General features: G+C 49.8%; 1 protein-coding gene and 1 long non-coding RNA gene across 14 annotated transcripts in view; one reads left to right on the top strand and one right to left on the bottom strand.

Moving 5' to 3' along the window:
* Wt1 (WT1 transcription factor) overlaps positions 1-9,287 on the bottom strand; it is a 47,400-nt gene extending 38,113 nt beyond the window's left edge. For 4 of the 7 annotated variants that reach the window (XM_078046282.1, XM_005327443.4, XM_040284552.2 and 1 more), the window contains exons 1-3: positions 8,843-9,287; positions 3,145-3,267; positions 2,621-2,723 (exon numbers count right to left, since the gene is read on the bottom strand). In XM_078046282.1, the coding sequence (XP_077902408.1) occupies positions 2,621-2,723; positions 3,145-3,267; positions 8,843-9,287 (671 nt within the window). Of the gene's footprint in view, positions 1-2,620; positions 2,724-3,144; positions 3,268-4,985; positions 5,265-8,842 lie in introns of those variants that run through there. The other 3 variants (XM_021727845.3, XM_040284553.2, XM_021727846.3) reach the window with 3 other exon arrangements.
* Positions 9,288-9,695: 408 nt separating this feature from the next.
* Positions 9,696-17,441, top strand: part of LOC120889599 (uncharacterized) — a 53,968-nt gene continuing 46,222 nt past the window's right edge. For all 7 annotated transcript variants that reach the window (XR_013437661.1, XR_013437662.1, XR_013437657.1 and 4 more), the window contains exon 1: positions 9,696-9,979. This is a non-coding gene — a long non-coding RNA (uncharacterized LOC120889599). The remainder of the gene's footprint in view (positions 9,980-17,441) is intronic.

The following is a 17,441-nucleotide window of genomic DNA, read 5'->3' as shown; positions in this document are numbered from 1 at the left end:
TCACAGATTCTTTTTTGAGATGTTTCTGAGGAAATTTCTACAACAGAAGAAAACTGTAGGATAGAATTCATGTAAAAACAAAACCAAAGAAAGTTTCATAATTACATAGAAAGAAGAACATCTTCTTCTAGTGGTCTTCATATATTTCTAAAAGATGAATCTAACAAAATTGCTTTCTATAGTGACCAATTAGAAGCCGGATTCGAAAATGTGAAAATTTGCCAGGCACGAAGCACACGCCTATAATCACAGCAGCTCAGGAGGCTGAGGCAGGAGGATCACAAGTTTGAAGCCAGTTTCAGCAATTTAGTGAGTCCCTAAGCAACTTAGCAAGACCCTGTCTCAAAATAAAAAATAAAAAGGGGCTAGGGATGTGGCTTAGTGGCTGAGTGTCCCTGGGTTCAATCCCTGGTACCAAAAAGAAGGGAGGGAAGGAGGACAAAAGAAAGAAGGGAATGAAAGAAGGAAGGAAGGAAGGAAATTTGTATATAAAATACAACCAGGGACTAGGGGTGTGCTTAGTGGTAGAGCATGTGCTTAACATGATCAAGGCCCTGGATTCAATTTCCAACACCAAAAAAGTTTTTTAAAAAAAGAGGAGGAGAACAACAAACAAACAAAAACATCTGAATGACCTGTCTACTTCCACAGTAGTCACAAATTCAGCCCTAAATCAAAATCCACCTCAGGGATGTGGTTTGGAGAACTACCATTAAACCACTGGTTGTGATTACTTCATCCTGGGACTCTTCTGTTTCGGCTGCTCAGCTTCTCTGATGGGCCCCCTCCTAGAGTCCCACAGAGTCCAGGCTTGGCAGAAAGAGGAGCAAGGGATATGCATGTAGCAGATCATCACTACTGCGAAAGACATCAACACCTCCTAGTCCTCAAATCCCAAGGAGATATGGAGCCTTCGTCAACAATGCCCACTCCTATACCAGAATCTTCCTGTAGCCTGGGGTGTGACTTGGGGGAAACTCCACATGGTGCCAAGGAGAGAGAGGTGGGCCAAGGTGTTCCCATAGGGAACTATTCCAACTGGTCCCCTTACAGCTACTAAAATAACAGCAATGACACCCCGGCAATAAACAGGAGCAAGCAGCTTAAGAAGGATGTCAATGGCCCAAGTGCCACAGTTCTGCTAAGGTAAGGGGTTTCAGCACAGAATGGATGTGAATTCTGTAACCATTCAGTGACTTGACCACCAAGAGGAGGCCTAGATGGCAGGCTTGGGGTAGAAGGTGGGTCTGCTGGTCTGTGATGCCAGAACAAAAATGGTTTCTAGCTAGGGAGGGAGCAAAAGCAGGGTGTGCAGGTGTGACTATTGGCCTCAGTGTGACCTTCATCCATTTCTCTGCTTCTCCCAACTTCCCCTCCATCAAAAGATCTGATTAGATATGTCAAATTTTCAAATAAAAAGTAAAGGTTTTAAGTCCGCGTTCTTCAGGCGTCAGAAACAGAAGAAGCGCGACCTTATACCTTTCTAGAAACTTTTAGGAAATGATCTCCGGGGTGAGAGAGTCAGACCAGTCCCAGGCACAATCTCAGAAGTGCAGCTGGGACATTGGGATGCGCTGCTGCATACTCAATAACAAGGACGCGCCCCTCCTCCACCTGCCTGACGGGAGGTCCCCAGGCGCGGCCATTCCCCCACCCAATCTCCCAAGACAGGCGCTTTTCCTTCCTTCATTACCTCACTACCTCCTTCCCTTGACGTCAGCCCCGGGTCTGCGCGCGGAGGGGAGGGAGGATGGGGATGGGTTTGGGGGCAGTCGGTGTCAGGATCCCCGCAGCACCCGGGGAAGGGGAGGCTATGAGGTAATGCGCGCCCAATCCTGGGCCACAAGGGCAGCAGCGAGGACACTTTCCTGCCCCCGCCCCACCTTCCCGCCCAGCGCAGGCCCGGGTGTGCGCCACAGTTACTAGGCAACCCTATCAGGGACGCGGGATGCCGGCCAAGTTCACCCAAAGTTGAAAAATAAATTTGGGGGAAGAGAAGGATAAAGGGCCTCGGGGGAGGAGCTTAGAAAGGGGGGCTGGTCTTTTGCCTCCAGCGAAGAGCAAGACGGTGTTGCGGGCTGGAGCAAGGCACACGCCAGGCCCCGCTACGTATGACCCGATCATCTTGTGGCACCCATGCTGGGGTCGTGCCCCGGCGCACAGCCAGGACGATGCTGGGAAAGACGCTTACAAAGCATTGCAGGCCAAAAGTCTAGTTGGTTGGGTGGAGAGAAGGATGTGGACCACCGTAAGTGCCGTCTAAGTATTCTGGCCAGTGTGGCCAGCGGGTGAAGGGGAAGAATAGAGAGGGATGGACTCCCTGTTCAATCTTTAGTATCGAGGAAGTTATAAAACTCCCAGGAAAGAGTCTTTTAAAAAATAACTTCTCTGGAAGTGGCGCTCCTTCTTCTTTAGTTCCATACAGCAGTTGCCCTCATTTATATCCAAAACAAAAAACAACCAGGAGACGAGGGAGATTTGCTTTTTGGCCAGGTAGAAAGGTGAAGGGGTCTTTTGACTCCAGAACCCTGCATGCCTGCAGTCAGTGCTGCCCGGTGTCTGATGTTCCCGCCACCTGGAGAGTTCCCAGGACCCATCACACTGCTCAGCAACTTCTTACCTGCTGTAGGGCGTCCTCAGCAGCAGGGCCTGGCTCCCCGTGCAGCTGTCGGTGGGGGTATGGCAGCCGTAAACCGGGGGCGGCACGGAATACTGCTGCTCGCCTGACGAGAGAGCCAAAGACAGCAGTTTGAGCGCACCCCACGAGTGCTATGGACAGCGGGTAGGGGACAGGGCATGCTGAGCTGAGGGCACTGGGGCCTGCATTCTGGGGCGTGATCATTGAGGCCGCCCAGATTGTAGCAAGCTAAAAGCTTTACCTTCCCATAGCAGTCAATGCGTGGCCCGAAAAAGCTCTCGGGACAAACGTAGACTTGGTTGAGCAGCGCTTTACTTAACGCACTGGGGATGGAAGGAGAGACCATCGTTCTAAATGATGAAATTTGTCTAATTATTCCTAAGATTCCTTTGGATGTCCTCTTTTCTCTTCCCCAACTTGCTATAGGTTGAAAATTCCGAGAAAGGGGCAATTGTCTAGAAAAAGCGTGTAAAGACCCACACACATCATCGCCGACACCGGCTTACCCAGAGATCCCTGCTGGCCCATGGGGTCCTCGTGCTTGAAGGAATGATTGGGGAACTGCGCGGCATGGTGCGAGGGCGTGTGACCGTAGCTGGGCGTCCCGTCGAAGGTGACTGTGCTGTATCCTGCAGGAGAGGCCGAGAAGACAAGCTCAGGATCAGCGAAGCTCTTGGGGAGGTAGAGACCCTGGATCTGAACCAGAATCAGGGCGGAGGGATGCCTCACCACTGAATTCGGGTTCACGGCAGAGGATATAATTCCGCTCCACCTGCCCAAAGGAAGCCGAGGCCCAAATCCTGGAGAAGGATCTCCAACAGGCTCCCCATTCATTCCCAGCCCAAACGCCGAGTTTCCCGCTGTTTCCCAATCTGCTTATGCTTTTATCTTCCACTGTGACTGTCGCTTCTAAACCGAACCTCCGACGGCAGATCAGGTATAAAAACCTGTCGCCTGCTGGGCGGAGAAAGTTGTTCTCCCCCCAAAACAAACCGCGGTTCTCGCGCTGGGGCAGCATGGGCGAGCGAAATGAATCTGCTGGGCTGACCCCGCATTGACTCTGAGCTGTAAATCAGGGGCCCGCGCACCAACTTTCATTAATTACTCGGAGCCAGTTAAACGGCCTGCGTTTTAAATGGGGGGAGTAATTACCGAGTCATGTTATCTGTCTGGGCTGCACAACCGACACCAGGACACCCTGGGCCCTAGGGAAAGCTGGGGCGGGGGAAGTGAGAGGGGGAAAGTCGGCCCGGAAACCTTAACCCCAGACCCATGTCCCCCTACCTCTCTTGATCCACCTGGCAACTCCCTCACACCACCGACCAAAAAATGGGGTTCTTTCAAGGTGGTACTATATACCTGGTAATATATCTCCCTTTCCCTCCATGGCAGTGCCCAGCTTGTCTACCGAGAAACTATCACGTTCTTCGTGTCCCTCAAAGATGAGAAAAGGAATGTGGTGTCTCAGTTGGAAAATGTAGGCTTTTATGCTGTTATTAAATTTGCTTTAAACCTATTCAATCCACCCGCTTTTTGAAAATTGTTGGTGTCCCCAGGGAGAAAATATCCTTGCTAAAGGTCACTCCTGAGACCTTTCATCTATGCTCAAGCTCTGAAGGCTGTGACCTGAGGTTCAAAACAATTGGCAAGGAAGTGGGGCAGGACATTTACATTGGCCACTACAAGCCAGCCCCAGGTCTTTTCAACGTGCTCTGGATCTTCAAACTTCATAAAATTCCCAGGACTGAGGCAGGGCAAACGGTTCCAATTCCCCGGGGATGATCAAGATTCTGCAACAAGTGTCCAAGAAGACTTGATCAGGACAGGGATTGGAGGCCAATTACCTCCATCTTTGGAACACAGTCATCCACCCTCCCCCCACTCCCCCCAAATCGAGTCTCTTTTGTTCACTATGTGGCAATAAAACACAGCTCCCTTCCGTGGTGTTTCAGAGAGGGATGGAAGGAGGGAACGAATTGGAATCACCCGGATGGTATAGGTCAGGCAAAGATTGGTGCCAAAGATTGGTGATTTAAGAAACTACCAGCTTTTATAATCTACATGAAACCCTCCATTTCTTGCCTGCTGAGTAAGGACAGGTTAACCCCCTTCTAGTTAGCTCTTGGCCGTGAGTGAGCACGCTTAGGCTTCCAGGAACTTCTTTTAGGGAGCGGAGGCCTGGCCGTTTGAGGCCTCCAAATCAGCTTACAAACGAAATTTGGCTCTGGGTACCCATTTTGCCCAGAGGGAAGACCGAATTTCTGAAAGGGCTTTTTTTTTTTTTTTTTTTTTTTAAATGAGGAGGAGGTGGAAATAAAAGCGAGAAAGAAATTTTCTATAGACAAACCCTTCTCCATTCCTGAGCTGATGAGCAGGCAGTGACCCGAGGCCCACGCGGTCTTGGGAGACTGGGTCCTCAAACAGTAAGTGTGCGGCAGGAGCTGCGGGTCCCCGGGTGCAGCTTCGGCACCGACTCCGTGGTCCAGAATCGCACCGGCCCAGGGATGCTGGTGTCCCGTGAGGCTCCCTAGTCCCCTTCCCGGACGGGACACCGACCTCTCGGCCAGCAGAGACCAGTCTCGAACCACCACCCCCTCGGGTTCTCCGGGAGGGGCAGTGATGAAAGCGCCTGCTGAGCTGAGGGAGGGCTGTTTTAATTAGAAGCTTATCGGACGCAGGGCTGATTAGGGCGCACCGTGCCCGGGCCCTGCGCCGGGGCGGGCGAGGAGAGCGGGGGCGGGGGCTGGAGGAGGGACAGATGCAGCCGGGAAGGAGCAGCGTGTTCAAAGGCTCCTTGTACAGGCCTTGAAGGGAGAGGCCCTAGCAGCCAAGGTAGCGCCTTTCCCACGGTTAGTCCTGGCCCGGGAAGGGAGCGCAACCTTGACCGCTGGGAGAGGCGAGACACGCTCTGAACCCCTCTCCCCCGCCCGCGGCTGCGGAGGATCCCGGGAACTGCCTTGCCCGCGGAGCCCTGGGGAAGCTAAGGGATGGAATGGACAGCCAGGAAGGTGCTCAGGAGGCTGAAAGTGATAACCACAGCGGTAGTGGGATTGGGAACATCTTTCCCCCAAGAAATACCCTGTCCTGTGTGACCAGAGGGGGGCGCTTTGACCCTCGGGCGTAATTCCTCTGACCATGTGCCCATGCAATAGCCTGGAGATCCAAGGCCTAGTCCTGAGCTTGTTCTTTGGGATCAAGAGCTGCCTGGAAGCAACATTTCTCTTTTCTCTCTTTCCCCTTTTCTTCTCCCTTCTCTTTTTCCCTCCCTTCCTAACCCTGTTTTGGGCTGGGGTTAGAAAAATCCTCACTCCCACTTACACCTGGACAGACTTTCCAACCATCACACACATTACAAGTAGTTCAGTGCTCGTCCAACTAAGCAGAACAAATCAAACTCCACACTGAGGTCAAGATCTCTAGAAAAGACCCCTAGAATAGTCTCACTTTAATCTCCACCTCTATCACAACCTGAGAGACCTCTTGCACACCTAATCTCTTAGCCCCTGAATTTTCTCATCCAGAAATAAAAGTGTCCTTCAGTGTCAGGCTGTGAGCTTCTTGCAAAGGTTCCTGAGGCCATTAATTGTCTTAACATTCAGTCTTCAGTGCCTGGCATAGTGTAGGCAGTTGATGTTTGCTAAATTAATATTTAGAAGATGTCAGCTATATTTATGAAATACAAGAAAAATAAAGTGCTTATAAGAAGCTTGGGGTGGGGGTGAGCGGATGCCAGCAATATCAGCAATTGCCCTTGCCTATGGTCCTGCTTGAGGGAAGGTAACCAAAGCCCAAGAGCCTGCAGTTTGGTCTTGGGAGTTATGATCACCATTGTAACCCTTTCTGGAGAGAGCTGGCATCTTTGCTTTTCCCTTCCAAGCCTCAGATTAGGCCTTGCATACCTGGGGGCAGCCACAGGACCCTGAAAAACCAAAGGAATAAATGTGGAATCTCAAGGGCCCGTCCTTGCTGCCTACCCAAAGTAGCAGCTTCTCACATACCAACCCAGCTTCTATTGCCAAGTGAGCCCCAAGGGATAGGCATGCTGGATCCATTCGTTTTTACTAGGAGCAAAAACTCATAGGCAGAAACTGGATTACAAGCTATATGACCTTAGTCTAGGGATATCTTCTTCACCGGGCTTTTCCCTGGAGGTGCAGTAAGGGTGGAAACTCGCATTCACCTGCTCCTTCTGGTCCTTGTCCCTCAAGTGATTTTTCTCTATTCTTTTGGCGGCTGGGACTGTCTAGAGGAATCTGGATTTTCCCCAGATTTGTAGTGACCACTCCCAGCTCCCCATACCAGATTGATGGGATCAGGAAAACAGAGCTGCCTGCAAAAGGCTGGACCCAAATCCAAGCAACAGAGCCCATGTTTCAAAAATCTGAATCCAATCCCTAGAGGACTCAAATACAAAGATAATGACACAACAGTATTTTTGACCCCAGGAGGTTAGATCCCAGTTGCTTCTCCAGCCTCTCCAAATAGCCCATATCCCCAAGGCTCACAGCATACACCTGCCTGCCAGTGGAGCTGTTATCTGGCCCAGCGATATTTAGGTGGGCTGGTACCTTCTGTGTTTTGACCCCAAACACTGAGAAGGGCAATGTTTCTGCACCTCTGGTGTATAACTCTTGCCCAGATCCAAGCTCAAGTTTGCCCAACTCTGTTCTCTCACAGATGAAAAACCAGACCCGGAGATTCGCAAAATGTAGCACCTGTATGCTAAGCAGAGATGGCTCCGTGGGAGAATACGAACCTCTGCGATCAACACTAAGCTGTCCCATTATCCGTTAAGTAAAAACTGCTAATTTCATTTTGAAAGGACCTAGAGTGGAGGAACCCCTTGAGTGTGCTCAAGGTTGCTCCGCACGACACGGATCCCAGATTCTCTTGACCAAAAGGGCGGTTTCGGTTTCGCTAGGAATTTTGGATTGGCCAGGTGCTCCAAGGTGGACTAAAGTAGAAATGGCCTCAAGACATGCTTTAAGAAGGAAGGGACCAAGGCGGCAAGAACAGCTTTCCTTCTACGACTTGAGAGCGCAACACCTTCTGCAAACAGTTCACACCCTGATCTTTCATCCCACGCATTTCAGAAAAAGCCCAGTTCCTGGGCCTCACTAATTTTGCTCCAGGAAAAGCATCCGCCATTGTGTTAGCAAAGCATTTCCTAAAATATCGAACCAAACCAAATTAGTCTAGATTCTCAACAGCAAAGAAGTCAAATGAGAATAAATGAAGAGACCAAACTACCAGTGAGCAGTAAGACAGGGTCTGCGCTGGCCCTGATGGAAGGCAGGGAGCCTCCAGTACGGGATGATAAAACATACTTATTGTGCGCCAAGGCTCTTTCATGTTGACTGAACAAGACGAATAAACCTTTGTTCTAGCCCCAAGTCTCTTAAAAAATTTTTTTTTTGTCCCCAGCTGAATCCCGCAAACCCCCAACGAAAAAGCACCGAGTAGCACTGAAAGGAAGAACTCATGTCACCGCCTGCAGTTAAGATCTGGCTCCCAAGAGCGTGGAATCGGATAAACCGGGTTCTCTTCTATTCCTGCAGCCTGCGTGACCTCTGCCTTTTCAAAACCCCAGAGAGATTTTCATTTTACAATAACCTAGAGCTATACTCGGACGCGAACAATGCTCCAAAAAGCCATCTAGTCACTGGCCCATTCATCCCCTCATTCTAGTGTTCCCCAGTACCTGTACACCAAACGCGGGACAACACTGTTATTAAGGGCTAGAGATGTTCCTTGACATTTTGCAGCGACGGAAGCAGCGCAGGCTGAGCATCCCGCGCTTGTCCCCCTCCTAATCCAGTCTGGATATCTAAAAAACCCAATGCTTAACGACAGTTGGGTGGTACCTTCAGCAACAAGACCTCTTTTCAAGGCAGAACCATACACTGCACTAGTCTCTTCTTCCTATTTCCGTGGAGACTAACAGTCCTGGAAGCTCCGAAAGGCCCCAAACCGCCTCCCGGCTCAAGCGAACTTTCGAGCTCCCAACTTCACTCTGCCGTGCAAGCCGTGTAAAGCCGATGCGGGCGTACACTCTCTCCCGCCGCCGCTACCGCTACTCTCGCCGCCTCTGGACAGGCAGCCGGCTAAGAGATGGGATGGGGTAGTATAAGGAAGAGGCCACGGGTGACTAGAGCCCCGGGGCCGCTGCCCCCGCGTGTAGGGGGCGCTCCCCGGCCTACTCACCCTGGTTGCGAATAGCAGGCTGGCTCTCGAGGCAGCTTGGCAGGTAGGGCGCATTGGGAAACATCCTGGCCTGGCCGGAGGACGCCTGGCTCGGCGGGGGAGGACCAAAGGGTCCGTAGCGACAGGCTCCAGCTGTACCGGTGAACTGACCGGAGAAGTGGACGGTGAAGGCGCTCAGGCACTGCTCCTCATGCGGCTCCGCGCCCCCCCAGCTCGGCTCCTGTTTGATGAAGGAGTGAGGCGGCGGCGGCGGCGGAGGTGGCGGCGGAGCCGGCGGTGGCGCAGGACCGCCCAACGAACCGTAAGCCGAAGCACCCGGGGGCGCAAAGTCCAGCACTGGCGCCCACTGCGCGGCGCCGCTCACTGGCAAAGCGCAGCCGCCACCGCCACCCAAAGAGGGTACCGCCGGCAGCAGCGCGTTCAAGTCCCGCACGTCGGAGCCCATTTGCTGCGGCTCAGTTCCGGACACCCCGCGGCTCCTCCGGCCCTGCGGACGCTCGACGCTGGACTCGGAAGCGACTAACTTGGTCCAGATGCCGCCAGGACTTCGGTCCCCCGGCTGCTCAGGCTGCTGAAGGCACTCAGGCTCCAAGCGGAGCGTGTGCTGAGATGCCGGCTCCGGGGCACACGTGGAAGCCGGCTCCTGCGGCAGGAGGAAGTCCAGGATCGCGGCGAGGAGGCGGCGGGGCCCCTGGGCTGCTGTCCCGGGTCTGGGTGGGTGGGTGAATGAGTGGGAGGGAGGGAGGGAAGGGGGGAGCCGGCAGGCTGTCGGGTTGCGGAGAGCCCCCGGGTGTGGGCGCTGCCTTGAACTCCTTACCCCAGCTGCCTGGCTGCCCCCAGCTTCCCAAAGCTCAAATAAGAGGGGCCGGCGCCGGGAGAGGAGGAGGAGTCAAGGAGGCTTGGCCGCTCCATTCACACAGCAACCCAAGCCCGGCCAGGCAGCGCGCGCTGCTCCTTGGGGGCGCCCTTGCAGCGGGGGCGGGGGCGGGCCTGGAGAAGCGTCTGTTTCCGAGGCATTCTCTCCTATTCTACCCGCCACGCGCTCCAAACTGGCCTATATGGCACAGCCCTCCCCCTACCTCCCCTACTGGGCCTTGGAGAGTGTGGGCGCCCCGCGGCACTGGCAAGTCCCTCCAGGTAAGCTACGAATCTCCTCAGCATCTGAAAGCTGTAGGAGTACAGATGGGTTGTTAATCTGAGAGGGCGGGTTGGAGGGAGGAGCAGGTGGGCTCCAAGAGGGCGGGAACTTAAAAAGCACCGAGAACTCTCAGGGGTTCGGAGGCAGAAACCTTTTCTTTGCATCCGAGAGTCCAGCTCTTGTTTCTAGAGTCCTACAGGTTACTGGGAAGGGACCGGTCCCTATGAGTTCCAGAGATCGGGACTACAGATGAAAATACCCCAGGTAGATAACCAGTGCGAGCCGCATTAGTTACTACAAGACTACTAGTAGTCTAGTAGTTGATTGCTTGGTGAGGTTTGAGCCCAGCGGAAGACGGTTGCCGCCTACCTAAAATCCATGTCAGAAGCACTTAGTTTCCCTTTCTGGGGAGTACTTATTTTTTATACGGTTAAACCGGGAAAACAGTGGCTAGTTTGGGGGGGGGGACTCCTGGGGAAACGCCCAGTGCCTGCGCTCTTTTCCGGCTGGAGCATCCTGGCGCCCAGTTGAGGGAGGAAGGGAAATGGGAAGGGTTTGGGCACCAAGCCGATGGGGAGAGGGTGGCTCCTAGAGCTGCTCTTCCAAGCACTGCTTCTGCTCCTGATCCCGGGGAAGCCGTTCTAGGTGCACAGTGATTAACCAGAAGTTGCAAGCCAGTTAGGCCGATGGGAAATAGGGCAGGAAGAGACTCCATTGGCCCAAGGCCGGTGGCACTGTTCGCACCATTCGGATTTCGGAACTCGGAATTCGTGGTTTTGCTCCACCTAGCAGCTGGGATCCTCGCGCCTTAGAGCAGGTGCTGAGGGGTAGGGTTGGTTTTAGTTCTTCTAAAGTAGTCAAGATCTGTTGGGGATCAACACATAAGCAAGGAGAAGGGGATCCCGGAATGAAGTGAGCGAGGAAACGCCCAGGAACCGCCAGGAGTCAGCGGCGACGGCGCAGCCTGGAACCGACAGGCGTGCCCGGCGGGAAGCGGCCGATCACAGTCAGGCCTCCCGCATCAGGCGGGTCAGAATAGGACTCACAGCTTTCCAGACAACCCTACGCGAAGCAACAATGGAAGCAGACGCAGTTTAACAAAGCATTTCGACGCCCTTAATTTACTGTCCATTTGTTACACTAAGGTTTTAACTTGCATGGTGTAAACACAACCGCTGTAAATTCTGGCTGTGGATCCGAAGTATGTGCAGGTTCAGGAAGTCCGTGTGCGCGATTCCTCTTCCTCTTGGGCTGCGCATCCCCTAGGCACAAGAGACCTTGAGGGCAAAAGTTGGAAACGTGAGCTATCCGCTTGCTCTCCCTTCCACTTTCGCAGAGGTGGACACCTTTCTGCGCTACAAATGGTGTTTGATTTTGTTTACTTTGCTTCCTCTTTACTAAGATTTTCTTTTGCGCGTGCTCTCTCTCTCTCCGGCTTCCTCTCCCCTCTCTCTCCCCCCCTCGCCTTCCCCTTCCCTTCCCTTTCCTTTTCCCAAATAAAGCTCTTGAGGCCAGCTCCTTCCCCTTTCATTCTGCCACCTCTTATCCCTCCTTATCCATTCTAAACCTGTAGAGGGGCTCTAAGCAGGGCCACATGTGTTTGGGTCTTTTTGGTAGAGACAGACCTTGGAGACAAAATTTCTCAAACCAAGTTGCCTCTGGAATGCTCCAGATCCCTGTCTCTCCCTTTTATCTTCCCCACCTCTTATTTCTACTTCGAAGTCGTTTTTTTTCCCCTCCCTTGACTGCTACGACTCAAGCTCTGTGAGAAGAAGAGCTTTTGATGAAAAGCCAGAGTTCCAGTTCCAAAGGAAAAGACCAAGATTTTCTCTTTTGCTTTCCTTTGCAAGTTTTTTTGGGGGGCGGACAGGGAGTGAAAAAATGTAGAGAGTCTGGCTTGAATAGGAGGTCGTGTGATTTTGGATCCCAGATAGGGCAAAGAGACTTAAATCTCTACCTCAGTATTTAAAAGATAAGTTTTGGCCCTGGGGGTGAGTTGGGGTCAGATGGGGCACAGAGGTGGGTGGGAAGAAGGAGCACCCAGCAACTTGGGAATCTTCTGTCTTTGCCACTTGTTTTCCTGGCATCCTTGAAGGGAAACGGAGGAAATGCCAGCCCCATTTCCACACCAAGGTGTTCCTTGCCCTGACTTCTCAGTGTGAAGCTGTGGGAGGAGTTCCATGCAGCTCCCTGGACAGAGAAAATTGCCAGTAGCCGCCCCCAAAACGGCTTCTGAACATTCATTACTCAGCCCTTATGCCCTGGAGCCCAGGCATCCATAAGCCAGGGTTGAAGAACCCACAAATCTCTGGGGTCACGGGGCACCCATGCGTCCCATCTCATCTCCCTTCCCCTGTGTAAGGTTCTTCATGGAAGTCCTACTGTTATCCCGGTGGATATACTGGCTTAGGCTCCCTGAGCTGGGTGTGGAGGAGCGAACAGGGTGATGCACCTTTCATCCATCCTGCACCTCCTTCAGCTGGTGAAAAGAAGGTTGCAGAGAATTGGATGCTCTCTACTCTCTCCTGTCAGCGCAGGAACCCAGGACAAAGAGGATCCCTGCTGGATTCCTGATGGCAAAGCTGAAATTTAAACTCCATGTTCTATAGAGAAAGAAAGACCCAGAAAGGCAAACTGTGGAGCACAGAGGTTAAGAGTAAGGGGTAAATGCCTTGAGAATGGAATCTCAACTTTGCGAGGCAGCCAATAGCGGTGTGACCCTAGATGAGTTCTGTAGCCTTTCTGAGCCTCAGTTTCCTCTTCCGTCAAAGAGAGAGTGTGATAGTAGCGTCAACCTCGTGGGGTTGTCCTGCAGATTAGGAGGGTAGTGTTGACTTATTTACTTGATAAACTACGATTTTTGCTACCATTAGTGCTCAAGGGCACATAGCAAGGTGGTGGTAAAGCTGAGATGAAACGTAGGTCTTTGAATGTCCAGGTCATCCAGCAATGGCTTCAACCATCACTCCTCTGCCTCTCTAAAACCAGGGAAATGAGGAAAAACCGGCGATACCCGGGAAGCCCAGGTGGCTTTAGTACTTTGGCATAATGCATGCATTCCGGCCTAGAAGGTGCATAAGTATTGCAAGATGAAAAAGAAATCGCAACTAGGTGGGAGGAGGTAGTGAGGACCTCAGCCCCCCACTTTCACTCAGGCACTGTTAACTGCCTATGACCTAGCACGGAGCCGGGCAGCTGCAGCCACGGCCCCAGGGACCAACGCGCACGCCGCCGGGGCCGCGCTCTGGCGGTCACCCGGCGGCTGCTGACAACTGAATAAACACTCCGAAGCACTGCGATCTGTCAAGGGCTGGGGCCGCCAGCCAGTGCCCTGGGCCGCAGATCGGCGTGAAGAGTGGCTCGACCTCCTGGCCGCGCGTCGCCTGAGAGGAACAGGGCTCTCTCGATTAGCTGCACCCTGGCCGGCTCCGGGACCCCTTAAGCTCAACCGCTGCTCCTCCCCTCCCAGCCAACTCCAGCTCTTCGGAATCTGCCCACGCTGGGCTGCTGCGTAGGCACTTCAGTTGGTTTCCAGCCCGACGCCGCGGCAAAAATCACAGCTTCCCGACGCCGCGGCAAAAATCACAGCTTCATTTCTAAAATTAAAATAGATTTCAAAGCAAAAGAGGGGATTTTGTGGCAGAGCCCACCCCCGGGCTTTCTCTGTTAATTTAAAAATTACATCGATCTCTGATCAGTCTTCAAACTCTCTCTGACCCGGTTTAGGCGCCCACAATCATTGTGCACTGCTCTGGTGCACGGTGCAAAAAAATTCCCCTCTCCCCCAGCTCTCGGTGCCAGGAGCCGTCCGGGTTACCCGTGGCAGTTCTGATGCCACCGAGAGATGGTCCCTGAGCTCCCCAAGAGTCCCCAATGAAAGGATTCCTCAGTGCTGCCTCTATTATTATACCGTAAATCTTTTTAAATTCTGGAACTAATTATATAGAGGATATGTCTCAATTTGTTCTGCATTAATGCCACAGTGGGGATAGAGGCCAGGCCGTGGCCAGAGCAGATACGTAGGCCCATGAAATTGATGAACTGAGAGTTGCTTCCAGTCCTGAGTGCACCATCTGGAATTCCAGTCTGAGGTTACAATTAGAACTCCTGACCCCAGATTCAACTTTGCAAACAGGGGGAAAATGGGGGAAAGAAAAAAAAAAACAAGAGAAACAAAACAAAACAAAATTTATTACGTACCTGTTAAAAACAAAAAATATCTCACACAATCTTAAAGTGTTTCCATCTTAGAAAAATCTTTTCAAGTATTTCTTTTGTGTTTTTTAACCTATAAAAAAGAGATGATGGAATATATTTTGTAAACTGAATTTTGTCTTACTCCTTTTCACTCTCCCAACTGCAATTTAATAGTTGTCAGATTTCCCTGAGCATTGGATTTAAGTATATAGAACCCAGATATTCCTCAGTAAATTAGTTTGCTAACTACTTTGTCACTTTTGTGATTTCACATTTGAGAAATAGGTCAATACAGAAATCTACCTAAATCTGGGAACTTTCCTCCCCTCACCCGTTTTGACTGCTAATACAGTTTAACTATAATCAGAGATTTTGTGTTCTCAATCTGTTGGGCCAATTGCTTCTTTGTTGTTTTCTTTTTTGTTGTTGTTGTTGTTGTTGTTTTGTTTGTTTTGTTTTTTGTATTTTGTGTATATATATATATTCTTTTTTTTTTTTTTTTGTAACACGCTTCTTTACTTTCTTCTCACTTTAACCTCGTAAAGAAACCCGAAAACCTTAGGGAGAAGGTCCCTAAGGACCAGGCAGTACTGGGGAATCTGTTAAATTTATTAGCATAAATGCTTAGACAAAATGAGATATAAATCATCCAGATGTATTAAGCCAGATAGTAACCCATTGAAGTCAGCCCCTTTTGAGAATCCTGGTGTATAAATGTTAATATAAAACTAGGTATCAGTATTGTCTTTCAAACTGAATGTGTATTCTAAGAATATCCAAAGGTTGAGTTAGGAATAAGGGAGGGCCAGAGGGATATTCTTTAGAGTAATTTGTTACCATTGTAGGTGGCTCCAAAAGTATGACAGGAAGGGAAAACAGTTTGCATTTGGAGTCTTTATTTAGGAGCAATTTTTTTAAAAGAAAAATATACAGGATATATGTGATGGGCAGCAAAAGAACTGGGGGGGGGGAAGAGATTGATAGTAGGCAAACGACAATGCTTTCTGTAGAATCCATTTTCTCCCTAAAGTCAGTTCAGCACCACAGCGATCTAGTTAGAAAAGGCAGAGGCTCTTAACACAGATAACGGATTAACCATTAGTGAAGGGCCACCTGGGCCTCCGTCTGCGAACCCGGATATGCAGCTGTTCAGCAGGAGAAGGATGTGTGTTCGGTGGAGGTGGATGAGGAGGAGAGTACTGGGGGAGTGAGGAAGGGGAATTGACGGAATTCCTGGCAAGGGTTTACCAAGACGAAAATCAGACAAAATATTTAAGGAGCAATTGCTCCTAAAGCTCATAATCGTGGATCTCTGTAAATCTTGGCAAAATAGGGCATTCTTAACAGTTTGGATTGTTCTCTAGCTTTCTTTTTCTTTTTTAAAATCAACCTGTCACCAGAAAAAGAAATCCCCACCCCCATTTTTTTTTTTAACAAGAGCATCCTTGTTCTTTTCTGTGGCATATATTCATTCACCATGCATAGAACATTTGTGGGCACATCTCATGTGGCAGCATTGTAGTCACAACTGGGAATACTGCTCCAGCCTGCTCTCAGGGAGCTTTCATTCTAGTAGGATCGAAGTTAATTATAAGGAAGCACATTACAGACTTTCAGATAGTCACAATTGCTATACAGGAACAAGATATCAGTTCCTGAAGAGGAGATGGGGTGGGAAGCTACAGAGAGCCCTTATTTCTTTTCACTTTCTACCACATTTCTGTTTTAATGCATTTTGTAAGTATTCCACCCTCCTGCCCAGATCCAAGATGGGTTTAAAGTATTTGGAATGCTTGGTATGGATAAATATCTGCCTATGAAATGGGACACTTTAGAATCAGCAAGGCAACTGTTTAGATAGAACTGAGTTAAAATCACCACTACCAGCTGAGTGACTAAAAGTTATTTAACCCTGGAAAAACTGAGTTTTATCCTCTTCAAGGTAAAAGTAACACCACCTATTCAAAGTTGTGAGAACTCAGTAGGTTAAGGTATGTGAAATTCTTAGCCCATAAGAAGCAATGGCACTCCCCTGTAATCCCAGCTATTTAGGGAGCTGAGGCAGGAAGATCCCAAGTTTGAGGCCAGCATGGGGAATTTAGACCCTGTCTCAAAAAATAAAAGGACTGGGGATCTAGCTTAGTGGTAAATATCACCTAGGTTTGATCCCTAGTACTAAAAGAAACAAGCTTAGGGTTGCTTTGTTCCTTACAGGAACAAAGGTATGTTTCAGGTGTGGAGACCTGTCCAGAAACAAAGATTCCTGGGCTAGGTATAAAAATTCCTGGGTTCAAGTCCCACCTTCACCAGTGTCTGCCCTTGTGGAAATAAGGAATTGAAGGAATTGTGATTCTGTCAGTGACCTTATCTGTAAAATAAGGTGATAATTTTAAAAAATGAAGTGAAGCATCTGGAAGTGATTTAAAAATGGTAAAGTGCTAGGCAATGCTGAGGACCATTATGACATGCTCTGCATGCAAAAATGTGGAAAGGAGGATGCCTCTGGATAGCATGAGAGCCATTGCTCTTGCTGCCTTGTTTCTTCATTTGCAAGTTAACATAGTGAGTTTCTCATAGGGTGAGAAATAAATGAGACCATATATATAAGTTTTCAGAACAACACCTACCATAGAGTGTGTGTTAGTGTCACTGTTACTATAACTGTGAGCCTTCTCTGGCCACCTTCTTAGGCTCATGGCTTAGAACTTTTACACTGATATCTTCTTACTGTAGAAGTGCAGCCAAGTATGAAGAACAGGTTTTGGAATCAGATGTCCAGGATTTAAAGTCCCTCTGTGCTGCTTTTTTCTATATTATTTTGGATGATTTCTGTATTCTATCTGAACCTTAATTTTAATTTTCTTAATTGTGAAAAGGGGCTAAAGATACCATCACTTCAGAGTTATTTTGAGAACACATTAAAACAACACGTGTTCTATGCTTATGTGGTGCCTGGCATGTAGTAGAAAACCAGTAACTGGAGGTTATTAAACTTTCAGTTTATCTAATCAAACAATATCAACCTTGATTTCAAAAACCAGATCAGCCAACAAAAGCCTAAATTACAGCATGATTCTTACTATGTGCAGAAACTGATTTTTATCTTCTTTTGGGCTTACCCATGCCACACTGAAATCTCTCGTATGTAGAATTCTTCAGTCCAGGCACTGACAATGAGTTTTCTGACTTTTGATTATGAGCCCTTTAGGTTAAAATTTTGAATCTCATTTGTTTTCAGTGGAGGTTTTTGCAGAACTTCCAGCA

This window comes from Ictidomys tridecemlineatus, chromosome 4 (genome assembly GCF_052094955.1).
Source record: "Ictidomys tridecemlineatus isolate mIctTri1 chromosome 4, mIctTri1.hap1, whole genome shotgun sequence".
In the NCBI taxonomy this organism is placed as follows: domain Eukaryota; kingdom Metazoa; phylum Chordata; class Mammalia; order Rodentia; family Sciuridae; genus Ictidomys; species Ictidomys tridecemlineatus.
The sequence above is the reverse complement of the archived record's forward strand: the minus strand, read 5'-3'. Positions and strand labels throughout refer to the sequence as shown.